We start from the raw sequence: 16589 nt of genomic DNA on the forward strand, positions 1-16589 counted from the left end.
AAAAACTCATTGTTTACCAGGATTTTTGCAATCTGGAATTGCAGGCAGAATTGTGCGGAGTGAAGTGTGAGGAGTGACCATTAAAACGAGCGTACAGCAAAATAGCATGTTAAGTAACCGTCTCTGGTAGACACTGTCATGTTTCAAGTTTGTTTTGCCTGCAAAGTCATGTGCTACCACCACAGACAGGGTAATTTTATCTTATAAGGAAAGTAGAAAACTGCTCTTTGCACAAACTTGAAAACTCTTTAGACCAGTTCTTCTAGTTATTGGAAACCTTCCTGTAGTTCAACTGTTCGAGACGGCAATGGCTCACTTCAGTGAGAAATTATGTAAACACTTTATTGAATTAATGCCAGCCTGTCAACTGGGGATACAAGGAGATAAGTTTTTTGTTGGTATTTTTTAAATGTTTTAGAAAGTGTCAAATTTAGACTTATACAATGTAAGCTCTGCAAAAGTAGGTTTACCTTCCAACCTGTATTTAAGCTAGGTGAGACTCACCAAGATTTCAGGATCAATCTATGCAAGACCTTAAGAATCACAATACACAAAACTTGTATAGAATATTTTATTGAGACCTAGCTGGAACAAAGCCAAATAAATGGAACAGATCAAGTTTTGCTTTATGCAGTCTCCTCCTTTGCCAGACGGTCTTTTTTGAGTGGTCCCTGAAGAGAAAAAAAAAACCAAGTTAATCTTTCCAGTATTGTGATTAATGCAACCAAAGGGGCAACAAAGTGTTACATCAATAGTTCAGAGTGAACATTAGGAATGCAACTACTGACTAGTTAATTCATAAATCTCTTCCTAGATACAGCAGCCTTGATTGTCTTAAAGTCCACACAAAAAGTTAACCTCTGCTTTTCGGAACCCTCCCCCTTCGGTGTCACATTTGGCACCTTTCAGGGGGGAGGGGTGCAAATACCTGTATACTACAGGTATTTGCACCCACTTCTGGGCAGACTCCCACAGAAGTCACACCCTTTGCCCCCCTGCTGTCTTCTGTAAAACACTGGTCCCTGGAGACAGCAGTGATTAGTTAACCACTTCCATACTGGGCACTTACGCCCCTTCCTGCCCAAGCCAATTTTCAGCTTTCAGCACTGTCGCACTTTGAATGACAATTGCGCGGTCGTTTTTACTTTTTTATTTAATAAATATCAATTTTTTTTTTTAAAAAAACGTTTTTTTTCCTCAGTTTAGGCCGATATGTATTCTTCTACATATTTTTGGTAAAAAAAAAATCGCAATGATCATATATTGATTGGTTTGCGCAAAAGTTATAGCGTTTACAAAATAGCTGATAGATTTATGGCATTTTTATTTTATTATTTTTTTTACTAGTATTGGCGGCGATTTGCGATTTTTTTTACTGTCACCGTGACATTGCGGCGAACACATCGGACACTTTTGACACGTTTTTGGCGCCATTCACATTTATACAGCGATTAATGCGATAAATATGCACTAATTACTGTATAAATGTGACTGGCATTCAAGGGGTTAACACTAGGGGGTGAGGGAGGGGTTAATATGTATACCTGAATTGTGTTCTAACTGTGGGGAAAGGGGGGTGACTGGGGGAGGTGACCGATGCTGTGTCCCTATGTACAAGGGACACAGATCCGTCTCCTCTCTCCCCTGACAGGACGTGGAGCTCTGTGTTTACACACAGAGCTCCACGTCTTGTCCCTGTAGCCGCCGATCCCGAGTGCCTGGCGGACATCGCGACCGCCAGGCACGCGCATCGGCATCTCGGGGACGCGCCGGGCGCGCGCGCGCTGCCGCCGGGCGCGCTGCCGCCGGCGCGCCCCCCAGTGGCCGCAAGAATACAGGATGTCAAATGACGTCCTGTTGAATTTTCAGAGTAACCGTGGAGCCGTCATTTGACGATGGCCCGGTACTCTAGTGGTTAAAATGCACAGAGCGGCCCCCGCATGCGTAGTAGGGAAGTGAAGCTGCAACACTTCACGATTCCTTCACCGCAGATGGGCAGCAGAGAGATTGCTTGGCCTTGGCTGCCAACATTGTGGGCACCCTGGACAGGCAAGTGTCCCATTTTAGTCAGCAGCTGCAGTATTTGTAGCTGGTTTTTAGGCGGACCTCCGCTTTAAGATTTTTGGCTGCCTGCTACATTTGTTTGAATGCATTCAACAATGACACTTGTCAAAGAGCAATACGTGAAATGTATTTGCTAAAGTATTTACCACTTCAGTATATAGATTGCAAGCATAAAGTACTACTGTAACTTTGGTTTGACAATATTTTGTTCTGCTGGCATATTATAACATTTAACAATCCTGAGGAGAATGGACTTACCATAAAAGCCTTCTTTTCCTCTGCTGTCTGGAAACGTCCATGTCCAAACTTAGAGGTGGTGTCAATAAATTTAAGATCAATCTTCTCCAAAGCACGGCGACTGGTCTGCACAAGCAGGGACTATAGAAATTGATGACAAAATGGTTAAATAGCAACCATAGGACCAAAAATCCTAAAATTACCCTGCCTTATAAATGTTTTAACAGAATTATGCTATATACTCTTTTCCTGTTTTGCCATTTATTACACAATGGGATCAAAAATGCATGCTCCTTTAAAGGAATAAGATTTTACCTTGCGCAATGTGAGAACTCGTTTCTTGGTCCCAATGACACAACCTTTTAGCATGAGAAAGTCATTTTTCACCTCTCCATAGTGAACGAAACCACCCTAAAAAATAAAAAAAAAAATAGTTAAAAATCAGCAATCAGTGGGATTAATCGTTATTAAAGTCTATTTTTTCCAATTTGCAAAATCAGAAAAAAAAAAAAAAAAAATGTACGTGCCTTACAGTAGTTTCACTGCTCTGCTTGTTTGCTCCCTCCCAACTTTTATATTTGGCAGCTTTTGGAACCGGTACCTGTCCTCACTTCCCAGAAGACCTTGCCATGGTGAGGTCCCACAGAAGTTGAGCTCTCAACCCCCTCCTTAGCCCTGCTGCCAGGCCATTCACAAAGCCGAGCGCACAGTAGGGCAGCAGCCTCCCAAGAGCCAAATAAAAAATTGTCTGGGGTGCCAACATCACAGGCTCACTGGACAGGAAAGTGTCCTAGAATTAAAAGACAGCAGCTACAGTATTTGTAGCGGCTGACTTAGTTTTAAAGGGCCACTGGAGCTCCTCCAAATCCAAACAGATACTAATACCAAAAGTACCATTCTCATGTCTAGGGCCAGCCATAGGTGATCAAAATTAAACAGGTACCATGTGTAGGCATTCACACTCAAGATATCTGTCAAACAGGCTCGTTGGAAAAATGTCTCAATCAGCAGTTGCATCTGCCAGTAAGTGTATTTCAACAGAAGAGCCTCTGCTGTCAGAATTCCTCCATCCTCCTTGCTTGGATGAATTAGTTTGTGATCCATCCTAACTGGTAAAGAAATGAAGTCCGATACCAGGGTTTCATGAAACCCTAAGGATCCTCCAGGGGCTGCTACAATTTCTGCCTTTAAGTTCCCACTGACACCAATGATCTTTGTAGCCATCTGTAAGGGGCAATTCTTCCTAATACCCACAACTGTAAAAAGCATTCTTCCCAACGACCACCACACCAGTGTATCACGAATTGTAGATAGTCATTTTTAGCAGGGGTTCACCGAGATCGGAAAGCCATTTCAAGGGTTCCTCTGTTCAAAAGGATGTCATACTTTTGCAATAGACATCTCTCAAGGCTGAGTGGTACAGTGATTTAAGTCCTCAGAAGGAAGGCAGCATGGAATTATTCTTCATGCATTTCAGGAGCTGTGACCAGCCCTTAATTCCATAATTTCATCATAGGACAACTCGCAACAGGACTAACTTTTAAAGATTCACTGCAACTTTGGCCAAAGTAAGTCATTACCAGCAGTTTATTCTGCTGATCTAATTTTAGAAGCCATTGACCCCAACAGATTTCCTACAGTGACGCCAAACTGCAAACTATAAAAAGCCAAGTATGCGAATTTAACAAATTACCACCTATTGCCTTTGGCATCCTCCAAATTTTTTGCCAACGTGATACAAATTTGTTTGTGTGGCTACAATTGTTCACCATGGTCCAGAAGAAATGTAGCCACTCTGCTTGTTCCCAATATGAACCAAGGGGTTTTTCATATTCAAGCGGTGGGTGTGCACCGCTTGGGGGAAAGAAAAAAAAAAAAAAATTCATGAAGTCATTACAGGGCCATTAACTGCTCAGTGCATTTGCACAATCTAATTACTCTAGAAAGGTGGGCACAACATAAGCTGCTTACCAGAGGGTTGATGCTCTTGTCTGAAATGTCATAATCAGTTGAAGCATTGTTCTTCACAAGTTTACCATCCTTTGAGTGGTAGCCCTGTCCAATTTTGTAGATCTGAAATAAAATAGTTAAGCATTTTAAAAATTGCCAATGCATCGACTGCCATACTTAAGCATTTATTAACCCAATAAAAAGTGATCCTGCTCCTTTAAAGCATGTTATATGACAGTGCTTGTCATTTGGCTACCTGTAACAAAAAAAAAAAAAAACTGGCTGATCCTGCCAGTTGCTCTCCCCCCCCCCCCACGCTAAAAACTGACCATGGTGTATCATAGCTGCTCAGACCAGACACAATGGTCAGTTTACATGCCTCTGCCATCTGTTCTCTGCTTTTGTCTTCCTGCCCTCTGAGCCACCCCTCCTGCTCTCATAACACCAACCTGTATACACCATCAGCACTGCCTTTATTACAGTGTCCCCCTCTAGAGCATGCCTGACAGGGCAAGTAATAAAGCTTATCCAGGCACCTCAGACTAAATGAGCAGAAAACCCTTAGTGTGGGACACCCAATTTCCCTTAGAGTTCAGATTTAAACTGGCTGTACAAGTTAGGGCAGGCTAAGATTTAACAGGTAGCCACAGCTGACCAATGTCTAAATGTCCAATTGCCACATGCATGACCATTCTAGATACAACTTAACCCTGTACATCATTATTCCCCCAGTAGCCTGCAATGTAAACAAATCGCAGTTAGCTTATGCCTATGTAAATTAGCCCAACCAGGTGGTGCATGAGGAAGTTCCCTACATGAATTCATACCTTCTTGTTGACTTCAGTTCTGTGATGATATCCCTTTTGGCCAGCACGAGCCACAGAAAAGGCAACACGAGCAGGATGCCAAGCTCCAATACAAGCGACCTTTCGCAGACCTCTGTGAGTCTTACGTGGCAGCTTCTTTGTGTGCCAACGGCTAGTCACACCTGAAACAAAGATTTATATGAGGAACATGTAGCACAATTTTCAAACAGTTATTCAATATAATCATGTTCTCAGAAGGAAGGCAGCATGGAATAATTCCTCATAAGAGATCAGGCACTGTGCCCAGTGCTTGTTCCATGACCTCATCACAGAACAAAAAGTACTTTTACACACAAAAAAAGAAATGGTGGGCAAATTAGAAAGTCAACCAGGATTAACACACACATTTTCAGACACTAAAGCATAAGATATTGTTTGTGCACTCACCTTTGTAACCCTTTCCTTTTGTGACTCCAATGACATCAATCATTTCATCCTGCCCAAAGACTCCAGACACCGTTACCTGCTGCTCTAGCTTCTCACGGGCCCAATCAATCTTCTGAGCAATTGTACCACCATTAACTTGGATCTCCATGAGATGCGATTTCTTCTGTCTCAAAGGTAAAAGGCGCATCTAAAGAAAAAAAATAAAAACCTGTTGCAGAACATATTTTGGTGTAGGAGGCTGAAGCCTTTATAGCAAGCATGATTTGAGAATAGCACAAATTACCAATTTAAGTTTGACCCGCTTTGCCCAGAAACCAATGTGCATATTAAAGTGGATGTAAACCAGATTCATGAAACTTGAGCTGTGAACACATCTAGTGTTTTCTTCTCTTCAAAGCACTGAGTCCCCTAGCTTTCTCCTGCTCAGTAGCATGGTTATCAGCCGGATAACTTCTGACAAGTTCTCCTAGAGGGCAGGTTTAGTAACACTTTAAATCTTTCCCATTGTGCTGGTCTATGGCAGTCTTCAATGGCCAGAGCAGAAGAACATTCTTTCTGCACATGCAGCAATTATTCTGGTACACAATAGCCCGGAGCTGCACACATGCAGCTCAGTTTTAACCGTTTGCTGACCAGTCACCATCATACTGTGACGAGGAGACAAATCATGAGTTCCTAATAGCTGGGACCCACAATCTGTCATTTTTTTTTTTAATAGCGAGTTCTAGTTATAACACACTAGGGAACAGTTAACCCCTTGATTGCGCCCCCCCTAGTGTCAACACCTTTCCCTGGCAATGGCCTTTATACTGTATAAATGACAATAGTACCAAAAATGTGTCAGTGAAAAAAAAATTAAGATTGCTGCCATTACTAGCGCAAAAAAAAAAAATTAAGCTTATTGCGATTTTTTATTACCAAACACATGAATACATCTTGGTCTAAACCGGGAAAGATTAGCTTTAAATAAAAGCAGGGGTATTATAGCAGAAATTACAGTGTTCCATTATCAAAATTGTCACCGTTTATAGCACAAAAAATAAATTAAACTTGCTTGGGTGCAGCGTTGCATGGCCATGCAATTGTCAGTTAAGAGCGACGCAGTGCAAAATGGCCTGGCCATTAACCCCTTCTTTACAAGCCATAATATGATGCAGCAGGATCCCTCCCTCTGCGTTGTTATATGATGTATTTTCTTCCCAGGCCATCTAGGGCTCGTGACCTGGTGCGCATTCCTGACGGCATACGACATGCTTATTGATTTTTTATTTTTTTTTACTAAAAATATAAATACAAATTGTCTAAACTCAGAAAAAAGTTTTGAAAAAAATTGATATTTATTACTGTATTTATCTGCATATACCGCACACTTTTTTGCCCTAAAAAAGTGCAAAATCGTGGGTGCGCGATATACGCCGATACTTGCTTCCTGCGCTGTGTTTTAACCACTCCGCCGGCATATACCGAGTGCAGTACACTCGGGCAGGCTCCGCTCGCGTCCTGTACGCCCGAGTATACTGCGCTCGGTATATGTCGGCGGAGTGGTTCAAACACAGTGCGGGAATCGGCTGAAACATAGCGGGGAGGACACCACAATGGCCGCAGGACCGGTACAAGGCCGCCAGGCAAGACACCGTCAAGGGGCATCCAAACTAAGCATTTTTTTCCCCCAGGAATTTTCCTTCCAGGTTGGGGGTGCGTGCTATACACCGGGCTGCGTTATATGAAGATAAATACGGTAAATCAAAATCTAGTGTTTCTCAAAATTGTTACTCTTTATCTGTTTATAGAGCAAAAAAAAAAAAAAAAAAAAAGCTATATTTGTGGAAAAAAAAATAAAAAAAGTTGGGTAGTGTTGCAAGACCTCGTAACTGTCATTCAAAGTGCAACAGCGCTGAAAATGCCCTGTATGGAAGTGGTTAAGCAGTCAAATGTTCTGGGGCTGAAGTGGCTAAAATAGAGAAGACTGCAAAAAAGCACATTTGAGGCTGCTCCAAGGACTTTAAAGTCTGATGGAATGCATGTTGATCTGAAGTAGCTCATCTAGTCTGAACCAAGTATTCTTGGTCAGTGACCACTGTTGATGCCAGGTTCGTGACTGCCTCTGTGCCTTAAACATATGGAGAGCTTCCATGATTTTACCTGAACAGCTCCCTTTACCTCCAAGCAAGCCTGCTATGCACTTACAGCTTATGCCCATGTAACGGGGGGGGGGGGGGGGGGTCACTATATGCTAGACATTTAGTGCCAACGAGGGGGCTTTATATAAAAATAAAAAAAAGCCCCTTTGTTATAGTTCTTGTAAAAATTCATATAAAACTCATTCAAAACATTAGAGGAATCATACCAAACATCTAGCCCAAGTACAAACTTAAAATTTCTCTGGGTTAAACAAACTTATTATAACCACAAAGCATTTTGTTTGTGCTTTCAAACCAAATGTTTAATAAAAAAAAAAAAAGGTTACAGTCAGAACTCGACATTCAGCAATGACAGCCAGAGGCTGTCACTCAGTCCGCCCGTCGATAAGGTTTCATCATATGTAGCCTTAAGGTAAGCACAATATAAAGTCAAAACTTTAGACATCCATCTTCAAACAAGGCAACTTTTCTAGTTTGTCATTAGCAAACTTTCAAAGTTGGTGTTGTAACATTACAGAGGAACTGCACGCTCAATCCACGTCAGACACCATCCCAAAAAGGAAGGCAAAACGTTTATAGCCATCAATAACCCCCCCCCCCCCCCCTCCTGTCTGCATGCCCTGATCTGCCATTCCTGCCCCACTGTTGTGCTTACAGCTAGGAGGGTTGGGAGCATGAAATAAAAGCAGCTTACAGGACTAACAGAACACCCACCTGTGTATGCGCAATGACCCTGATGACCTGGCAGTATTTCTTCATGCTTCTAAAGTCTTTCTCCAGTTGCTTCTTTCCTTCGTCATCTTGCCACTTCTTGCAGTATTTTGTAAAGGCCTTCTTCTTTGACTTATACCTTAAACGGCAGAGCATGAGAGTTGGAGCGGCCCTTCATCAAGCCTTAAAAAGGACATGAGCGGAAGGAGCCAGACCTTTTCAAGTGTTCAGCTCATTGCATGGCTTCAAAGGAGCTTTTTAGCCAGCAAGCGGAGCCTGGAGCTCATCAGACAAAGGCAAAGGCCAAAGCTGAGAGGAGCTGCCAATTTTCATTCCAGGTATTTAATATATGCAATCATAAAGTGGTTAAATAAAATGCATTATTGTACATTAAAACCCATCTGGTGCACTTCAATGACATGGTCTAGGGGGGGGGGGGCAAAACAAAAAGCAATCTTACCCCCCAATTTCCCAGCCACCCCATACAGGCTCTGTGGGTTGTACATCAGGTTCAGCAGCCTGGCAATAACTACAGCCAGGGGAGTAAAGGATGAAGTAAAACTGCCTCTACACCTAAATTCTTTTTGTTTAACACTTGCAGTGCAAGGGCAGCCCCACTAAGAGTTCAGCTCTAAATAAAGAACCAATTGTTCTTGTTAAGGCTTTATTATGAAGCTAAAAGATAGAGCTGAAACCAACCCTACTAAGCATTTTGGATCTTTCAATGCTTGCACCCAAATATCCAAAGCCGTGTACACATACCTGGGCAACTTTTACAGCAGTTTTTATCATTTACCCACTTTGACAGTACAACAGGTCTGAAGCATTTAAATCCTCTATTTTATGCTAGTGCAATTGTTGGGATAAAACCATGGTCACTTACCAGTTCTTATAGAAGCGCCTTTTGCATTCATCACTAATGTGTTCAGCAAAGATGGTCTTGAAGCTGCGGAGACCGCGTGGAGTCTGGACGTAACCCACAATGCCAACGATAACCATGGGAGGAGTCTCTACAACAGTCACTGCCTCGACAACTTCCTTCTTGTTTACCTCTGAATTAAACATTAGAGGAATTTAACATAGCAAACATCTAGCCCAAGTACACAAACTTAATTTCTCTGGGTTAAACAACCTTTTATTATAATCACAAAGCATTTTGTTTGTGCTTTCAAACCAAATTTTGAATTTAAAAAAGGTTACAGTCAGAACTCGACATTCAGCAATGACAGCCAGAGGCTGTCACTCAGTCCGCCCGTCGATAAGGTTTCATCATATGTAGCCTTAAGGTAAGCACAATATCAAAACTTTAGACATCCACACCTCTACTCTTCAAACAAGGCAACTGTTCTAGTTTGTCATTAGCAAACTTTCAATGTTGGTGTTGTAACATTACAGAGGAACTGCACGCTCAATCAACATTCGCCATTTTAATACTTAGGCTGCTACCAATGGTAAATGGATAAGCAGCATTACTTGTGTTAAACTTTCTTCAGTTACTCCCTGGCCCAAGCTTCCCCAGGAGTCTTCAGGAAGGGGAGGATGTGTTTTCTCAACTTGGCACACCCTCCTGCCTGCATACTGAGCAAAGGATTTCAGCAAGTAAATGCTACATGAATTTGCTACCGTGACCCATGGTCACAGACTAATGCTAGGTTTTCTCAAAAGGGATTTCAGTACAAAAAGCATGACATGAATGGATTGGGGAGTTTGCTCTGTATATTAAACACAAATTTAATTATGTTTTTAGTTTGCCGAGTTGCAGTGTAGTTCCACTTTAAGCTACCCAAGTTAAACGTTAGTACTACAAGGCACACTTTGCCAGTAGGAGATTCCCAATTGTGTGGAAAACTTCAAGGCCGTGCCAAAACAGAGAGGGAAAGGTACTTGTTTCTTAAAATCCAGCCTGAGCTTCTCCTCTGGGTCACAGGCGAGCAATTTGTTTTGCATTCCTGTGACCCATTTTCACCGGAGAGCAGTCTGAAGCGGATCCAGTCATCCAAGTTTGGATCCACTAGCTGCCTTGACTGATGGCAGTCTCAGTGAGCCAATGAGACAGCCACTCCACAGGCCATTGCTCCAATGAGGATCAGCAGGGGACAGCTGCAGCATTGGTCTGATGCTGCATCCACCAAGGCAGATTATATCTCTTATCCAACGGCTTTACCAACAAAATTAGAATTTGAGCCCTAAAGGTGAATTTGCATGCTATTAAAGTGCACTTACTTGAGCCAGGTCTGTCCACCTCCCTGACAATGTGGGTCATACCAGCTTTATAGCCCAGGAAAGCAGTTAGATGGATTGGTTTGCTCTGGTCATCTTTAGGGAAGCTCTTGACCTTGCCACGATGTCTCTTGCTGCGTTTGCGGGGCAGGAAGCCTAGAGAGCCGTGCCTTGGAGCTGAAAACTTTCGGTGAGACTAGAAACAAACAAAAAAAAAAAAGTAAAGCCTCATTTAAATAGGTGTCCAGGCTCATTATACTGCCCCATACAACCCCCCCACAAAAGCCAACAGGCAGCACAGCCTATCAAACCTGCTAGCTGAAGTCGAACACTGGGCTTACAGAGTTCCATTCAAAAATCAGTTAACCACTTGCCAACCAATATGTACACTGCAAAGATTTTAACAACTTTGTTACAAATTCCTACCTTTTGTTATTCTGAAGAAATTGCAATTTGTCTGTCCCATGTACAGAGCGAGTCTGTAGGGTAGTGGTTTTACAATTGCTCTCAAACCAAGGTTTACTGTATTTTGCAAGACAAGCAAAATGTTTTAATACATTTTGCCTTGATATACAAGCAATGTCTTGATACAAGAGCAGCGTCATGTCACAAAAAAAAAAAAGCCTCCAAGTGTAGCAACATGGTTACATTTAATGAAGGTATGCAGAAAAAGTCACCCTTGTGACTTTAAATGAGGTGGTCACAGTTTGCCACTGAGTAACAAAAATTGTAACAGTATAATTGTTTATTAAAATAGATGTACATACATGAATACAGCATGGTAGCTCAGCCAATGGATTTGCTACCATGCATGTACATTTTTATAAAAAAAAATTATACTGTTAACATTTGTTACTCAGTGGCAAACTGACCACCTCATTTAAAATCCCAAGGGCGACTCTTTTTCTGCATATGCATATGCATATAGGGATGGAGGTGTATCACCGGTGACCGCAGACCTTTTATCTTTAGCTCATTTAATGAAGGTACAACATTTAGCAACTTATTGCCAAACTTAGGTGCCTCTTTTACACCCTGTAAAAAACAATTTTTACACACAAGTGCTTTGGATTTCAAGCATGTTTCTGGAACAAATTATGCTTGCAATCCAAGGTTTTACTTGTATCCGATACTGCACATGCATAACTTATGAGTAAACTGGCAGGGTCTGCATCTACACGCGATTTCATTTTCAGTGTATCACACCAAAAATAAGTTGCAGGGGATATTTAAAATCTCATTTGCAAATTCTGGGGTAAATCACAATTCTGGGGGTGTTCTGTAGACCATCTGTGTACAGAACACCAGGTGGCCATATTGCATTTTACTACAAATAAAGTGCTACAGATAAAATCGGATGTCCGCTGAAATTTTTTTATTAAAAGCCAGCAGCTACAAATACTGCAGCTGCTGACTTAGGACACTTACCTGTCCTGGAGTCCAGCGCCGTCCACAGCAGAGGATGAGCGATCGCCATCCTCTGTGAGGGAACCAGGAAGTGAATGCTCCGGCTTCACTGCCCGGATCCCTACGGTGCATGCGCGAGTCGCGCTACGCCTGCCGATTGGCTCCAGCGGTGTACTGGTGGAGGCGGAAGAGGTGACGTCATGCCCGCAGTCTGCCCGAAACTGGTCGGAAGTGGGTGCAAATACCTGCCTTTAGACAGATATCCCCCCCCCGAAAGGTTTCAAATGTGACACGGGGGGGGGGGGGGTTCCGATCAGCAGGAGTTCCACTTTAAAGCGGTAGTTCACCCTCACTGACTTGATTTTACCATCGAGACAGGCATTGTAGCGCGAGCTACAGTATGCCTGTCCCGATTTTTTTAACCCCGGACTCACCTTGTAATCGTACATTGTAGATTTCGGCTCCCGCGGGGAATGGGCGTGCCTATGGAGAGGGAGGATGATTGACGGCCGGCCCTGGCACGTCACTCTCCCCGAAGACAGCTGGAGTAGGTCTTGGCTCTTCACGGCGCCTGCGCACAGGCTATGCGCAGGCGCCGTGAAGAGCCAAGCCTATTTCGGCTATTTCCAGAGAAGCGTGACGCGCCAGAGCCGGCCGTCAATCATCCTCCGTCTCCATAGGCATGCCCATTCCCCGGTATCTTCGATCTACGAGTACAAGGGTAAAAAAATCGGGACAGGCATACATACTGTAGCTCGCGCTACAATGCCTGATTTTATGGTAAAAGAAAAAAAAATTTTTTTTGCGTTGATAGGGTGAACCCCCGCTTTAAATAGGAAAGGTAATTTAATAAAATTAATTGAAGGGCTTGTGTTGCAATGGTAGATGCTATATTTTTTACTTGATAATTTTCCCACAAAAGTGGAGCTACCCCTTTACACCCTTAAGCTTTTAAGTGTCTTATCACATGCTCAGCATGCACTCCCCATGACAGTGGGCAAGGGACCATCGCCTCACACCCACAATCACAATTTGTAACAGTGCAGCCATGCATGTTCTGTCCACAGTCTATTTCACAGAAAACTGAGTGATGGGCTAACTATTGCGGCCAATGGCTTGCAGGCCTCAAGAGTTACGAGCGGTCTCACAACTCTTGATCTTTCTGCTCTCAAAGTAACTGCCTGCACCTGAGGTGGGCAGACAGCTATCCTGAGATTCTGCAGGAGACTGAGATTGCACCCACTATCAGCAAAGTTCTGCAGAGGATCCTTACAAAAAAAGTTAAAGTAGACCTTCAATCATTTTCTCATCTTTCCAGCTATTGAATTTTCTGCCCCCGTTTTAACTTTGGATAGCAAAACGTTTGCCAGTGAATACCTAATACAGCCCACTTCCTGGTAGATAAAAAGCCTGGGCTTATGGCATGTACAGCTCTTGTGAGTTTGCCAGGAAGGGGTTGATGAGTCATGAGGGCCAATGAAAGCTGCACAGCTACAGAGCTAGAGGTGTGCAAATCCAAGAAGTGAACAGGCAGCAGCTTTGGCTGCCCACAGTTAAAATGGCTGCAGCCAGACTCAGTGGAGAGAGATTTCTGGAGCATATTTGGCAAGTACAGAATCACAGTAAATATAGAATGGCAAAGATGTTACAAATTGTGAAGAGACTGCACTTCCTCTAAAGCACACTTGTCAAAAAGTTTTATTGTTTTGCATGTGGTCTTACAATCTCTCAGCTCATATCCTATTAAGTTTCAATACCCAGCACATATTGCTTGTCCACATCACACTTCTATGACCTGCTTTTTGAACAGGTTCCAATGCTATCAGGGGACTGACAGGAGGGTCTACCAGGTTACATGTACTCTACATTTACACAGCACATGCAGTTTGCATGTCTCTGCAGTCTTGCCTGTGACTCGCTTTGCATTCTGGGACTTATAGTTCCGCAGCAGATTGAATGCAGACTGCTGATCTGACATACTGAAAACAGCTCAATAGAGAGAGCTCAGTGCTGTCATCACCATAAAAATGGCAATCACACCAAAGCATAGCGACTGCAACATGTCATGACATGTAGACTGGTGGGCAGGACGGGGCTGCAGTCTGGTATAAGGGTGGCAGGCACAGGGCACCTTCATAATGGATTATATAGGGGACGCTTCTTATGTTCGGCTTCTATCACCCTCAACACACCGCTCCCGGGTTCACCTAAAGAAAATATCTATAACCCTCCGCCAACTAAAAACTCCCAAAGAGGCAACTAGAGATCCTCACACATCCGTATACAAGTCACCCGAACATATAAAGAGAAGCGCGCCACACGTGTGCCCCGTCCACAGAGCCTGAGCGCGGTCACGTGCCGACAGCATGGAAATGCGGCCTACAAGAAAGGCTTCCCGTCCACACAGTGCGGGGAATAGTACATTCATCTACAAAGAACACCTCACACCCCGAGAACAACCACCACCCGCCGGCAAAGGACTGGGACTACGGATGGTCAGGATATCAGACGGATTGTTTCCAGGCCTTCTTCTCTCACTCACCATCTTTGCTCGTCACCGAACTTGAAGAGAGAATGAGGAAGCGGCGTCCTTGGTATTTATAGGCGTGGAGCGTAGACGTGGACCCGCCCATGACACTTTTTTTTTTTGTCTTTTAACTATAACTTTATTGCAAGCGCAGCAGCAGCGTGTACAGTGTATGTCAGAACACAGGGAGCACGTAGAGCGCTGAGTTATTTTAAATGTTTGTTCATGATATTTTTTATTTTATTTATTTTTTCACTAACATCCACATTTTCAGGATGAGCTTTCAGACCAAGGTCCAAGCTGGACTAATACTAAAACTATTTACTAAAAGTGGAGAGTGCGAAATCTGGTGCAGCTGTGCATGGTAGCCAATCAGCTTCTAAGCCTTGGTTCACATCGCAGCGATTTGGCATGCGATTTGACATCCAAATCGGCAGCTATTGCCAGAAATGGCACCATCTGAATCGGTGCGGTGCAGCATTTGCAGCGCCGCACCGATTCCCAAAAGTAGTTTATGTACAACGTTTGGCGAATTTGGGGTGCGATTTCAATAGATATTTGTGTAGAAATGTTGTACAGATGTCTCTGAAATCACCCCCAAAGTCAGGACTCACATGCATGAGGGAAATGTGCAAGTTTAGCTGAAAGCCCCTTTCACACTTGTGCGACGTCCTGCGACTTGGGACTGCAAAGTCGCATGACAAGCTGTTCCCCATGATTTCCAATGATAGCCATTCATAAATGTGTGACTTCCAGTCGTGCCGACTTCAATGTAGTCCCTGTACTACTTTGGTCCGACTTTCATGCGAGTTGAGGTCCATAGACCTCAAGTTTACACAGGCGATCCCTGAAATCGCTGCAAAAACGCGTCAAAATCACTGTAAAATTTCTGCGACTTTTAAGTTGTGGCAGTGTGAAAGGGGCCGACCTACAGCTTGTTCAGTAAGCCTAGGTTTCCATTATTGCGACCTGAAAGTCGCATGATTTTGATGCGACTTGAATCAATGCCTGTGTATTCTTGAGGTTTATGGACCTCAAGTCGCATCAAAGTGGGACCAAAGTAGTGCAGGGACTACTTTAAAGTCACTCCATGGCTATATAAGAACTGGCAGACACCAGCGCTGACACAACGGAGGGAGCCGGAGTCTCTGATGGGTAGAGGGGGAACTCTGGGGACTCCAACATAAGGGATGCTCTGGGAACCCTGATTTAAGGAGGAACGCTGAGAACTCTGATGTATGGAGAGGACTCTGATGTAAGGGGGAACACTGTGCCCTTTGTTGTAAAGGGGAACTCTGATGTAAGGGGTGCTCTGAGAACCCTGATTTACCTTAGTGTACTTACTCAGAGGGTTGGAGAGAGAAGGGGGAGACTTCAGTCACAGACAGGGATGGATGGTGAGCTCACTCACCCCTTGGCAGTTAGCACCTCTCATCCAGATGTATCTGAGGCTGCTGAACTTCAAATTTCCGGCCCCCACTTTCATTTTCTGAGGCACAGCACTGGGGATTGGAGCGTGGGCAGACACAAAGGGGTAGAGGCGGGAGAAGGAGGTGCAGATCGAGAAATGTAAAGAGAAACTCTAATGTAAGGGATCTCTGATAACCAAAGACACCCCCCCCCCTTTACACAAGAGTCCACAGACCTCCCCTTTACATCACAGTCCAAATTGTTCCCTCTACATCAGAGTTTCCCTTGCACTGTAAGTGGAATCCAGAAGACTCTGGTGTAAAGGGGAACTCTAAAGAAATTAATTTAAGGGGGAATGTAGGGAACTCTGATCTGAGGGGGCTCCGGTGACCACAGACCACCTTCCACTAAGGTATGAGGGGTTACTGAAATAAGGGGGAATTTTTACAGTATCTCACAAAAGTGAGTACACCCCTCACATTTTTGTAAATATTTTATTATATCTCTTCATGTGACAACACTGAGCCTTCGTTCACACTGCTGCGAATTCAAAATCGCGGTAAAATGCGCGATTTTACCGCGATTTCGCGGCCGCGATTTTGCCGCGATTTGCCGCGATTTCGGCCGCAATTTAATGTAAATCGCGGCCCGAAATCGCAAAAAGTAGTA

At 43.6% G+C, this 16589-nt stretch overlaps 1 protein-coding gene and 2 non-coding genes across 3 annotated transcripts; all 3 read right to left on the bottom strand.

The window, feature by feature from the left end:
• Window positions 1-557: 557 nt before the first annotated feature.
• On the bottom strand, window positions 558-14629 carry RPL3 (ribosomal protein L3). The gene is made up of 10 exons (XM_040359496.1): window positions 14526-14629; window positions 10580-10772; window positions 9240-9408; window positions 8360-8495; window positions 5505-5691; window positions 5079-5239; window positions 4273-4374; window positions 2617-2712; window positions 2323-2442; window positions 558-671 (listed from the first exon to the last, which is right to left on the bottom strand). The coding sequence occupies exons 1-10, from the start codon at window positions 14526-14528 to the stop codon at window positions 627-629; spliced, it is 1212 nt and encodes a 403-aa protein (XP_040215430.1). The 5' UTR covers window positions 14529-14629; the 3' UTR covers window positions 558-626.
• On the bottom strand, window positions 3730-3823 carry LOC120946445. The gene has a single exon (XR_005750766.1). It is a non-coding gene; the product is annotated as a small nucleolar RNA U83B (small nucleolar RNA).
• Window positions 5302-5395, bottom strand: LOC120946442. The gene has a single exon (XR_005750763.1). It is a non-coding gene; the product is annotated as a small nucleolar RNA U83B (small nucleolar RNA).
• Window positions 14630-16589: the final 1960 nt, after the last annotated feature.

The sequence above is a fragment of the Rana temporaria genome, chromosome 7 (assembly GCF_905171775.1).
Source record: "Rana temporaria chromosome 7, aRanTem1.1, whole genome shotgun sequence".
NCBI lineage: Eukaryota > Metazoa > Chordata > Amphibia > Anura > Ranidae > Rana > Rana temporaria.

Excerpts from the sequence above, each read along its gene's own strand:
- RPL3 (XM_040359496.1), bottom strand. Across the intron at positions 5,240-5,504 it reads AAAAGGAAAGGGTTACAAAG|GTGTGACTAGCCGTTGGCAC; the intron begins GTGAGTGCACAA and ends TCTTTGTTTCAG. Across the intron at positions 672-2,322 it reads AGGAAAAGAAGGCTTTTATG|GGACCACTCAAAAAAGACCG; the intron begins GTAAGTCCATTC and ends TTTTCTCTTCAG.